Genomic DNA, 12,383 nt, shown 5'->3' with positions numbered 1-12,383 from the left:
ATTCATACCAACAGTCCCGTATCGAATTTTACAAATATGTACTTACAAAAAATCAAAACAAATTAATCATTCACATAAAATAGTAAAAATTTTTATTAATATAAAATAATAATGCATATAATATTATAACAATAAGAATATTAATATATTTATCTTTGTTTTATAACGATTCAATAATTTCATTTTCTTGAAAAAAATATCCTAAAATTAATTTATAAAATATAAGTTAAATGGTAATCAATAGAGCTTAGAAGTTGATGACTTAACATTTTTAACAAATACAACGTAATGAATTTTTAAGTCATAAAAATACCTAGATAAATAATACTTTTCTAATTAGTTTAATAAATAAAATATTTACATTAAATAATAAAATAAAATAAAATTAATAATGTTATTCTATTTTTATGAAAAGATAATTTAATATTTATTTTGTCAAATGAATATTTGAAAAATATATTTTAATGTATAGTAAAATTCAATATGTATCATAAACCAAAAAAGTCATTAATTAAGTCGTGTGATTTGGTTAAAAACAATATGAAATTACATAAATGACCTTAAAATGTCAACAAACATAGAATATGATTTGTTATTTAGATTGGTATGTTATTAAAATACATTTTAAGCTAAGAAAGTATTGTTCAATGTTACAAAAAAAAAAATAAATAAATAAATACATATAAAAATGAATAAGTCATTAACTTCGGAGCTTTTTTAATCAATAAAATTACTTATAACTTTTAATAATAAAGATAATAGTTAATAATTCAAAGAATTATATTCTTAAATAAATATTTAAAAAAGTTAATAATTAGTAAAACACCATTATAAGGTAAGTGGTAATCAATTTTATATAATATATAAAAAATACTAATAATTTGTTATTATAAAACTATTTGATTTGATTAAAATATCTTATATAAATAAATGTATTCTTAAAACTTTTAATGTTGTTAATACTTTTTGAGCGCTTAAATAATTTTTAATTCCCACAATAAAAATAAATGATTTGATACTTATTGTTTAATTGACAATTATTTATTTGTAATAGGAAGTTTGTTAAGTGAAATATATATATAAATAAATATAATAAGTATTGTTCTCGGTGTATATTCTAGGAATGCTTTAGAAAATACATAAATATTCAATTGTAGAATAATGTAGTTTTGACAAACCATATATTATTTATTGTATAAATTATTAGTATTTTTTAAAACAAAATCAAGGGAATTTAATGTAAACTTAACACGGTTCTGCTGTTATCGTAGATTTTTGAGGTTGTTGAGTCCATCCTTTCATATTTTCTTCATTGACAATTTTTTCTGCATTCATCTGAAAAAATAATATTTATTATATGTTAATTTAACAATTGTTGCAAATCTTAATATACCAGTAATAAACCACACACATTAAAACTATATTATACATTACTTTTATCCTTATAAATAACTAAATGATATATTAGTTGATTCAGCTTGAAACAACAATGTCTCATCCTAGCTTAGTCTTTCCTCATTCAACTGGGTACTCATACTACATTATCAAACCATATATCTCTTTAAAACAATCTGACAAGATCTTCTTCCTTTATCGTAGAGTGCTATGCTATCTTAAATCTTGACCTATTCTATGCTGTGTCTACAATCGAATTATTTTAGTTCCATATTAACCTTTCTTATATTTTTGTATCAAATCAATGATTAATTTTTTCAATCAATCAAATCACTTAATTTAACTTCTTAGTTTCTAGACAAATCGGAATTTATAATAATAAAAATGCCGATAATTTAGGTAAATTAACATTCGACTTGGTTTACCTTCATTTACTTAATAACCTTGGGATGATTTTACCCCAATTTTATGTCGCATAAGTACAAAACCAATCTTTGGTCCAATCACTGAACAAAATTACTGACTAACTTTGCACTCAAAATCAAAAACATTATATAATATATATTATTGATAGCTAATTAAAGTAGTAATAATAAAAAAATGTATTTGTTAACTATTATTACAGAGCACTTAATATTCTTTAACCTAACCATTAGTTAAAGCAATGTTTGGATATAAGGAGAGATATTGAGTGTTCCTAAAAATGAATCATTCTGTAAATTTTATAATTTTATATAAACTAACTTTGATTAACTTCCTTTTGATACAATTTGAATTACAATTACCATTCCAATTCTTCATTTGTACAGTAATTAATGTTTTCTACTTTTAAATAATCATATATAGTTTTTATAGAGTATAAATATTTTCAACGTGAGAAATGTATTAAATATTTTGAATTAATTAATTAATTTATAAAATTTAGACTTATCTAAAAAAAGCTGGATTTTTCCACTATGTATGGATTCTGAGAATACACGTATTATTTCTTAAAATATGTTATAAATCAGTTCAAAGTTGGGATCATTTTTTGCTCTGTGATCGTAATTTGTTGATTAATAATGTGACTTATACATTTAATTTAGTTTATTCGAAAATCAATAGTTTTTAAGTCCATGAATTATGAAATATATCTATATTTTCAATAAAATTATTATATTAAATAGATTTTTAATTTTTTAACATATTCTGTATACTTTGTCTCAGGGTAAACTGAGATGGGCTTCCGCGCATAGCAGCAGCAATGGAAATGTTACTTTACTACTACTAAAAACACTTAGCTTGTATTTTTTATGAGATTTAAATGGAATGCCACAAATAGGAAAGGGTTTTTCGGATAAGTCTCTAAAATAACTATACTTACTTGTACTACAAACTAACTTGTATAAACCTAACAAAAATAATAAAATTTCTGTGAAATCTAATAATAATGTTAAATTATTTTTAAATTAATAGCACTTACTTCTTGCATTATGTTGTTGTGATAATTTATTTCGAATTGATATTTAGGTGTAGTGATACCAAAAAAATTAGCCAAAGATTCCCCGAGGTAATCAACTGTATTCAATGCACTAGAACCAATTACTGCTGATTTTGTAAGTAACCATGATGGCCAATTATTAGTCTATAATTTTAATTTTCAAAATTATACATAAGTATTAAACATCATATTAACAATAATACTAACAGATTCATTTGAATCAGTTTTTGATTCTCCTCTCAGTAAATCTGTTTCATCAGTTCCTGCAGTTTCAACACATCCATCACTAAAATATGTTTTACATGGTTCAATTTGTATATTGATGTCTTCCATGTCGACAAATGGTTTCTCCTGAAATAAGAAAATCACAAAAATACTTTACAATTAACAAATCAAAGTATTAAAAAAACCTTTAACAATATTGGTTTTGATGACATTGTTCAAGTGGTATTATAAGTGTTTGACAAGCACAGACATGCACACTTCTTTGAACTGACCTTGTAAGCCCGAGAAATCGATATAATTTGCTTATATTATTCAGAATATTCAGAAGAAAATTCAAGTCTTCTAAATATGATTATATATTTAAAAATACACTATTATTACTACTACTGTCTACTACTACTACTACTAATACTGTAGTATATTTTTTTTTAAATGTCACGCAATCATGTAAAAAAAAAAAATTCTACATAAACAATATAACATTTAACGAATACGATAACCAAATGAAATCTATAGTTATTTATGTTATTGTTATGTTATCACTTATCAGACTATAGTCTATTCTGTGTCGTTCTGTCGTTTTGTGGCTATTATAGTATCTTTATATAGTTAGATAGTTGTAAACAAATATTTTAAATTTTTAATATTAATTATATTATTAATATTTAATAATTAATATAATATTATTAAATTAAAAACACCACAATGCCATAGACCTTCAAAGTATAATATGTCTTTATTTTTATTTTTTGTATTTTAGTAAGTTTATTAGTTATTGCATATTATGTTATGTTTACTTATTAGTAACTATAGAATAAAAGTGTATAATAATTTAGGTGGGTGTGCTTAGACGGCTACCCATAGGCCTATGGATTAAACTATTTTATAGGTCTATGATTAGCAATACCTATATGTATATATATGCATTTTTTGTATTTTAAATAAGAGACATTTTTATAATAAAAATATTTTAGAATAATCATTTAAATCTATAGATGGAGTCTGCAGAGTGGCATGAGACCGTTTTTGTGATTGGTAAGAGAACAAATGCTGGAACATTTGATAATGAAAATTGCAAAGTGTTTGATAAAAACGGTTATTGTTGGATTGTTGAGCAAGAGTTTTACAAAAGATTAGAATTACCTGAAGATCCATGTAAATGGGATCAAGTAGGTATATACCTAATTAATAAGTGATAATATTGTATAATATACTTAGGTATATACTTAGTAGTGTAACTAAGTAGGATCAGTGGGTATGAGTAATGGGTGCACCCAGCCCCGTTTGCTTGGGGAGCATGAATTAATACAATGTTTTTCTTTTAATAATACATTTATAGTAAACTATTAAACTATTATTTTATTTTTTAATAATTCAAAATTATTATACAGTTTTGAATTAATAAAAGACAAAACATGCAACAATATTTTTAAAAAATGTATAAAATAATTTTGGTAAGATTAATTGCTAAAGAATTGCTAGAATTTCACTCTCTTCCCTTAGACAGTGAGACCCCTCTAATGTCTGGATAAGGGATTTCAATTTAAGATTTTGCTCACAAGCCCAAATTTTTAAGTTACGCTACTGTATATAGTTGTTTGATTCATTCAAAAAATATATAATAGATTTATTTATAAATATAAAGAATAATAATAATATTAATATTAAACTGGAAAAAATAGGATAATCTCCTAGAGTATAATACAAGTTAACTTTCAATATAGGTATTGTATTATAATTATTATTATTATTATTTAAATACACTAAAATAGCCTTAATAAATAATATCTTAGGTATATATTATATTAAACTGACACATGGTTTCAATTAATTGCTTTTAGAAGATAATTTTGATTTTGATTTAATAAATAAATTTCTTTTTAGACACATATTAAAATTTAAAATTAAATTTATATTTAAAATAATTAATTATGTTAACACTGTTGTTATCTACTAATAGTTTCCTTATTTTGATTTACATGGTAAATTTTTACATATCAACGTTAGAATATTAGAGCTCATGTAATTATTGTAATCTTTAAATGTCTATAGTGAACATTATATTGTAAAAAATTACAGTACTACAATTATTGGTATTTATAAAAATAAAAGATTATCTTGATGTTATATTTGATTTAGGTGCAAGTTCTAACTTGGATGAAATGGGCTAAAAATGAATACAACTTAACTAATTTAAATATTACTAAATTAACAATTAATGGAAAACAGTTAACGTCAGACAATTTTAGTTGGAATATTGCTGGTTTAGAGAACAAGTCTTTAAATGATGATTTTTGGACACATATTTGTCTGCTCAAAACTATGCACAAAATATACATTAAACAAAACGATGAAGAATGTATTGATATATGTGTAATTCTGAACTATAAAAATAAAATGTATTTAAATTCTGATTTTAATCATGGTGTAGAAATTTGGCAATTTCTACTAAATTTATTAACAGATAGTGGATATCAAAATGTGATTGAATGGGTCAATAATGAAGGAACATTCAAAATAATTAAACCAAATACTATAAGTATCATGTGGGGTTTAGTTAAAAACAATTGGAAAATGAACTATAATAAAATGGCTGCAGCATTAAGATACCATTATGGAAAAGGCATTATCGAACGTGCCAAGGGAAAACATGTTTATAAATTTGCTGGTGATATAAAAACTATGATTGGTTATAATCCTATGGATATGAAGAATATGTTTCAACAAGAATCTAATTAAGGTACCTAATAATTGTATTGTATTATGTATTACAAATTATAATACCTATGCTGATTCTCATTAAAAATTTGATTAATTTAATGGTTTGCTAAAAATTTAATGGACTGATCATGGGCCACTAAATTATGTTGAAAAAACTACTAGCTCATGATTGATTTATTAAATGTTTAGTGATTCTTTAAGCTAACTGGCACCAGTCTTGTAATTGCATTATATATTTCAATCAAAGTAGTCATCAACAGTATCCTACTATGAGCTCTACATTTTACTGAAGTCGCAACATCAGTTTACAAAAATCTTATTTATGTAAATCAATTATAATTTGTATACAAATAATTACTTCATCCAAAACATAATTGTTATGATTTATATTTTTATAAATTTTATACTTAATTGTATTCAAATATATTTTATGTATGTATTTATAATTTCATGTTTTAAAAAATCTATTTTACTTTTATTTCAGATTAAAAAGCTGAGTTAAATAAGTTAAAGTACCTATTAAATGTACCTATTTGTACGATCCTTATAAATGGGAAAATGGTTTTAACAAAATGTTGACCTTAAAAATACAAATAAATTACCTATAATATTTTATTTTAAAATATGATAGATCCCAATCTATATTTTATATTCTCTCAGTAGTCAGTATTGTACATGGATAATTTTTTAAGCTTTTGATTTATATTTATTATTTATTAGTTGTTATGTATAGTTATCTAAAGATAATTAAATATTTTTTATTGAAGTGCGTGTAAATTATATTAACAAATTTTAAATTTAAATTGAATAATTATGGTGCTACCGTAGTTACCATTTTATTTTACTATTTATATTTTTGAAAGCTATAATATTTGGTACCAACAATTTTTAATAGTTTTATAAGCTAAGAAACCATTTGATTCTTATATTAAATTTCAATTTATGAACCTACTTTATACATTAAATATAATATAAAAAATAATTACTGTTATTTTAATAGTTCTTAAAATATTTTATTTTATGATATTACCATAATTTTAAGTAATATAAATATTATTTAATTATAATAATTTATAAATAACCTTTATTGATTTAGTTGTAATACAAATCTTTCATACATACTCAGTGATGTGGCCAAGTATGAAATTGAGAGGTGGCCTCTTCTGAGTTTTTTAAGGAATGGTGGGTACCGGGTGGGTAATTTTCAATAGATATTAATTTAATATTTATAACAACAGGTAGGACAGGTAGTTTAAAATATGAAATAAATCCTCTGGTAGCCTTTATTTAGTGTTAAGTTCACCATGCCACTATTTATATTATACCATAATTGATATAGTTAGGCAATTTCAGTAACGTTATGGTAACTTCGTTACTATTATTTTGGGTAATGGCAAGAGTAACAACGTTAATTATTTAGAAGTAACTCACCAGAAGAACGCATTACATTATACATTTAATTATATTTTTATATTTTAATGTTTTTGGGGAATATATATCGCGGTGTTACGTGGGCACTTTCATGGATCTTTAATGTAGCTTGAGACATTTGTACAAAAAAAAAAAACACGTATAACTGATCAAAATTTTGAAGATACATTATTGTATAAAATAAATATAGAACATGATTGATTTAAAATAAACTTTTTTTTATGAAACTTAAATAACATAAGAGTAACGTTATTGTAACTAGTTACTTTTAAGTAAAAAAAAGTAATGTAACGCATTACTTTTGTTCTTAAGTAACTAACAAGTAATCTAGTTACCTTTTTAATTTTGTAACTTGTAACGTAATTTAGTTACTTTTAAAAAGTAACTTACCCAACACTGGGCAATTCAACTTATTCAAGAACTAAGATACATTAATTTACATTAGTATATGAAATGTTTGTAATAAATACAATTAAAGCTGATGTTCTTATTTATTTCAAATTAATATTTTATTGGTAATTGATAAGGTAGGTTAAAATAATAATATAAAAATTATAAAGTGCAACCACTTAGCTGTACAGTATACAATTTAAACTTAAAATGTGTATAAAAAAAAATCTGTGTTTAAATATTTATTAGATTGTTTAGTTACAATATGAACTACTTATCTGCAGCTTTGTATTAAATTGTATCAATCCTTAACTTTAGAAATTGAACATTTTTAAAACAAATTATTTACAAATTTTTGGGATTTTTAACAAAAAATTTTTTTTGTTTATAGAAAAAACTAAAAAAAAATTAAAATACCTATAACGTAATATTACATAAAATTTCTGTTTTTCCTTAATTTTTCCCCCCGACTATTTTGTAAATAACTTGATATTTTGGTATTTTACCCCACCCCACTCAAAAAATAAGTACCAATTAGCATCAATTTTTACCAAAAACTACCCAAATAGTTAAACATTGAAGCATTTTTAGTTTTTACTGACCTTAAAGGTAGTAACAGACAAAAATATACTTTAATCGGTTTGCTCAGAATTTAAAATCATATTATAGGTCTATGGTGCAAACGCTGAGAGGGCTACATCAGCCTTCCCAAAAATGTCAGAAAAGTTCAACAATTCTATTATAGTACAACAAAAAGTAGTTTAAATACGCATAAGTTGCTGTAAAATTCTAAAATTCTATGTATAATGTATACATGGTGATAGTAACGTCATACCCAAGCACGTTATAAGGGTGGGATTGGGGTTCTCCTCCCCCCAGAAATATATTTTTGTGTGCATGTTTGACTACACCACACTAATATGGAGGTTCCTATAGTTAAACCTCTCATGTATAACAAAATATATACCCAATTACTAATTAGTTAGACATAGGTTACTGTGGTTAAGTATAGGTACAGGTACAGGTAGGTATATTGGCTATTACAGCAATAAAATTGATTTTATAAAAATTCAAATTTAAAAAAATATATGGGTGCTCTAAATTTTTTATTAATATTCTAATTGCAACATGGATATTAATAAGTTCAAGTACGAAATCATTTTTACTAAAATGTTAAGTCTTACTAATAAAAACAGTATACTATTAGTTGCTTATAAGCTACCTATTAGCTAATTAATATAACTAAATTATATTAAATTATATATCTACCTTTAATAAAAAAATAAACAATTTACAATTTAAAATTTCAAGTAGGTAGATAAATACAACTTTAGAGTTGGAAACCATAACAACCAATATGTAATTTATCATTATAAAAGTTAATTCTTATTATTTTTTGTAATAATTTGTATTTATTTTGCTGTTGTACTTGACATTTGTTTGATTAACTACAACATGAGTATCTTTAATTCATCTTTATCTGACAGTTATCTATCTAGATTAATTTTCGATGAAATTGAACTAAAAAACAACGTTAACCAATATATCAAAAATATGAAGATGTCTGAATGGTCTTGTAACTTTAATCGTATTTTTATTAGTCCAGGGAACTCGTTTAATATAAAATATTTCATTAAGGTACCTATTTAAAACAAAATATAGATATGCTATTAGGTATATTATAATTATTAAAATATATATGTTAGTATAAAAAGTATCTACGATAATTATTACCTACCTATATTAAATCTTTAGTTTTTATCGTCAAAGTTAGCTAAAAATAATCGGATGTCAAAAGCACGTGTCCTCTTATCCAGCTCGAATAAAGTAAATCAACTAATATCCGAAAAATCACAATCTAATGTTATAGGATCTCAACATCCTACCATTATAAATGAATTAAAAGTGGAAGATAATGATAAATTTGTTGTTGATGATATTATTGATAGGTTAACAGGCGTAGAATTTTTTAGGTGAATTTTAATATATTAAATATAAAAATAGTTATATAATATACTTATATAATACAACCATATTATATAATTTAATTACTTATTATTATTATTTTTATTAAATTGATATTTTAAATTTAAATAATACGGTTTTAGATTATTAAATATAGCACCGAACAAACGATTGGAAACGATAATGTATAACTACTATGTGCTTAATAAAACTTTAGAAGATGTATCGTTCGAAAAATTAGATAAATTAAGCAATGAAGATATAGAAACAGAAGTTCCATATGAAATATACATAGAAAAAGTAGAAGATAAATCGCTAAATTTGAAAGTATATTAGAGTTTAATATATTACTTTATTACTATATCTAATAATTAGACTATGGATTATAGTATAATAATTAATAAGAAATACTATTAAAAATCTACCTATGTCCTATGCTATCTAATTAATAAGGTTTTGAGAAAATAGATTGACATTATTATTGATATTTGTGTTAAAATTAGAATGAAGTTGTAAATACAGTTAAAAGTTCTGATCTTTTGAAGTTACTAAAAACCTGTGGTATAATAGTAATTGACATATCCAGAGATATTGCGGAATTATCTAAAGGAAAAGAAATATTTAGATCATTAAAAAGAGAAATCGTTAAGTTTAAAGGTATGGAAAAAACCCATGGGTCAAAAAATAAAAAGAAGATAGTGGTAATATCGACTGTGATGACTTGGGCAGGCGTCAATAAAAAAGTAAGTGAAATATAAATATATTTATATATAATAAATTAATAACGAATGAAATAAATAATATTAATTATTAATTATAATATTTATAATATAACAAACTGATTATTAAAAAAGATTTATGTGAGTGAGAATGATGCGAATAATAGAGTTCCAAATCCGGAATATGTGGAACATTATGAATTTGAACTTGAAGTGTTAGCTGTAAATGAAACACAAGGAGTAAATATTTATATTTAATAGGCACTGAATACTAATCTTGTTATTTCATTGAATTAATAAAATTAATTATTTTTTGTTATTAGTTAAAAGAACAATTAAAGACAATAATCATTTGGTCTGGTCTTACATATGGATTCGAACAAGATTTGTTACAATTCGCGTTCGACTCGGCTTGTAAAACTACCGATTTATTTCCAATACCGAATAGCCAAAATCACGTACCTGTAATACACGTTGAAAATTTGGCTAGGTTCAGATATCTATTTATATAAAACTTAATTACTATGAATTTCTGCACTTAATAATATTGTACCTATCACCTATGTTAATATTGTTAGACTCTTACATAAAATAATTTCCGAAGATCAGACGCCAGAGTATCATTATATTTTTGCTGTTGAAAGTCCAATAAATACGTTAAAACAAATCATCACTGTAAGTATCCGATTAGACTATTAGAGACTAGGCTATTCAGGTATAATAAATAATCTTAAGTTCGTAAATGGAATAATATTTTCCCAGGCTCTCGCTAAGTCATGCGACGTAGCTATTCCGACGGCTGTGTCATTAAATACATTTATGAATAAATATGAACTCAAGGTGAGCAAAAAATTTTAGTTGTAAGATTAAATACTTGTATAAAAATTATATTTCGAAATGATTATAGGGCATACACAAACAAATTTTGTCAGTCGATATTAAAATAAATTCCAGCATTAACCAATTATGGACCAATTTCGAGTGGTACAACAGTAAATCATCGATGCTGAATTCAATGAAATGTTTAGTTGAAACATACAAAAGAGCTCATAATATTAAAGTAAATGCACTTAAATGCATTACAAATGCATTAAAAAAAAATGTTTTTAAAGCATTTTTCGGAATGCATAGGTATTTCATATTATAGATCAGAGTAGAGATATACGTGTATTTTTTTGTGTATAGAGTATCAAATTAATTATACTCGGTCCACCGGCTTCTGGTAAGACTAAACTCGCGCTTCAACTTGCCCAATTTTATGGTTTAATCTATCTGGAACCCAAAACAATAACTCAAGACTATATCAATGGAATTGTAAGTTTGAAATTATTTATTTTTAATAAACAATGTATACGATGCATTAATGGTGTCAATGTATTTTTTGAAGAGAGAAGAAATAAGTTCACTGTATAATAAAAGTCAATATGACGACGATTTAGTAGATGATGATGCCGATAAACAAACTGAAATTAATTCGATTATAACTGATAAAATATCAGAATTAAATAAAAAGCTATCAATTTTATATTCATCTATGGATGCCAATAATGATATATTGGAAGATATTCATTTAATTCCGTAAGTTTATTTTTTACATTTTTCTTAAGTATATAAAGTAGGTATATGGTAAATATCAGGGGTGGCCAACATGAATGGTTTCGCGGGTCGCATGTCTAAATATAATGATATCAAGAGCCAACATTAAAAAAAAATAATAATTATATAATAACTTATTACATATATACTATTTGCAAATGAAAACCCATCAATGGATATTGAATTTGCACCATCTGATATATCAATAAATATGAAATATGCCCCAGTAACCTCGCGGTTGATGTGGAACGCTTTTTCAGCCGATACAAATCAATTTAAAGACCTAACCGTTGCACATTTAAATTTGAAAATTTCCAAATGTAGGTACATTGTTTCAAAAATTTTCGAAGATGACTGCAATGAAGATGAATAAATTAAATTCCAAAAAATAAATACGTCATATATCAGAATTCTATATCTATACCACTTTTTTAAATGATTAAAAATACACATTTTTTGTT

At 24.0% G+C, this 12,383-nt stretch overlaps 3 protein-coding genes across 7 annotated transcripts; 2 read left to right on the top strand and 1 right to left on the bottom strand.

Moving 5' to 3' along the window:
* Positions 1-62: 62 nt before the first annotated feature.
* LOC132922707 (protein FAM177B-like) lies at positions 63-3,580 on the bottom strand. 2 transcript variants are annotated; one of them, XM_060986358.1, is made up of 4 exons: positions 3,286-3,580; positions 3,083-3,226; positions 2,858-3,019; positions 63-1,335 (listed from the first exon to the last, which is right to left on the bottom strand). In XM_060986358.1, exons 1-4 carry the CDS (start codon positions 3,310-3,312, stop codon positions 1,246-1,248), a joined length of 423 nt encoding a protein of 140 aa, XP_060842341.1. In that variant the 5' UTR covers positions 3,313-3,580; the 3' UTR covers positions 63-1,245. The 2 variants fall into 2 exon arrangements, with proteins under 2 accessions (XP_060842341.1, XP_060842342.1); XM_060986359.1 differs by having other exon boundaries at positions 3,373-3,578.
* Positions 3,581-3,677: 97 nt separating this feature from the next.
* On the top strand, positions 3,678-6,812 carry LOC132922804 (protein c-ets-2-B-like). 4 transcript variants are annotated; one of them, XM_060986517.1, is made up of 4 exons: positions 3,679-3,859; positions 4,096-4,269; positions 5,240-5,840; positions 6,306-6,812. In XM_060986517.1, the coding sequence occupies exons 2-3, from the start codon at positions 4,096-4,098 to the stop codon at positions 5,837-5,839; spliced, it is 774 nt and encodes a 257-aa protein (XP_060842500.1). In that variant the 5' UTR covers positions 3,679-3,859; the 3' UTR covers position 5,840; positions 6,306-6,812. The 4 variants fall into 4 exon arrangements, with proteins under 4 accessions (XP_060842497.1, XP_060842500.1, XP_060842498.1 ...); XM_060986515.1 differs by lacking the exon at positions 6,306-6,812 and adding an exon at positions 6,011-6,267; XM_060986514.1 differs by lacking the exon at positions 6,306-6,812 and having other exon boundaries at positions 3,678-3,936; positions 5,240-6,267.
* Positions 6,813-10,192: 3,380 nt separating this feature from the next.
* LOC132923460 (uncharacterized) lies at positions 10,193-11,559 on the top strand. Its single transcript, XM_060987458.1, has 6 exons — positions 10,193-10,350; positions 10,462-10,566; positions 10,650-10,816; positions 10,905-11,001; positions 11,089-11,166; positions 11,234-11,559. Exons 1-6 carry the CDS (start codon positions 10,267-10,269, stop codon positions 11,471-11,473), a joined length of 771 nt encoding a protein of 256 aa, XP_060843441.1. The 5' UTR covers positions 10,193-10,266; the 3' UTR covers positions 11,474-11,559.
* Positions 11,560-12,383: the final 824 nt, after the last annotated feature.

This window comes from Rhopalosiphum padi, chromosome 2 (assembly GCF_020882245.1).
Source record: "Rhopalosiphum padi isolate XX-2018 chromosome 2, ASM2088224v1, whole genome shotgun sequence".
Taxonomy (NCBI): Eukaryota; Metazoa; Arthropoda; class Insecta; order Hemiptera; family Aphididae; genus Rhopalosiphum; species Rhopalosiphum padi.
This window is presented reverse-complemented; position numbering and strand designations above follow the sequence as displayed.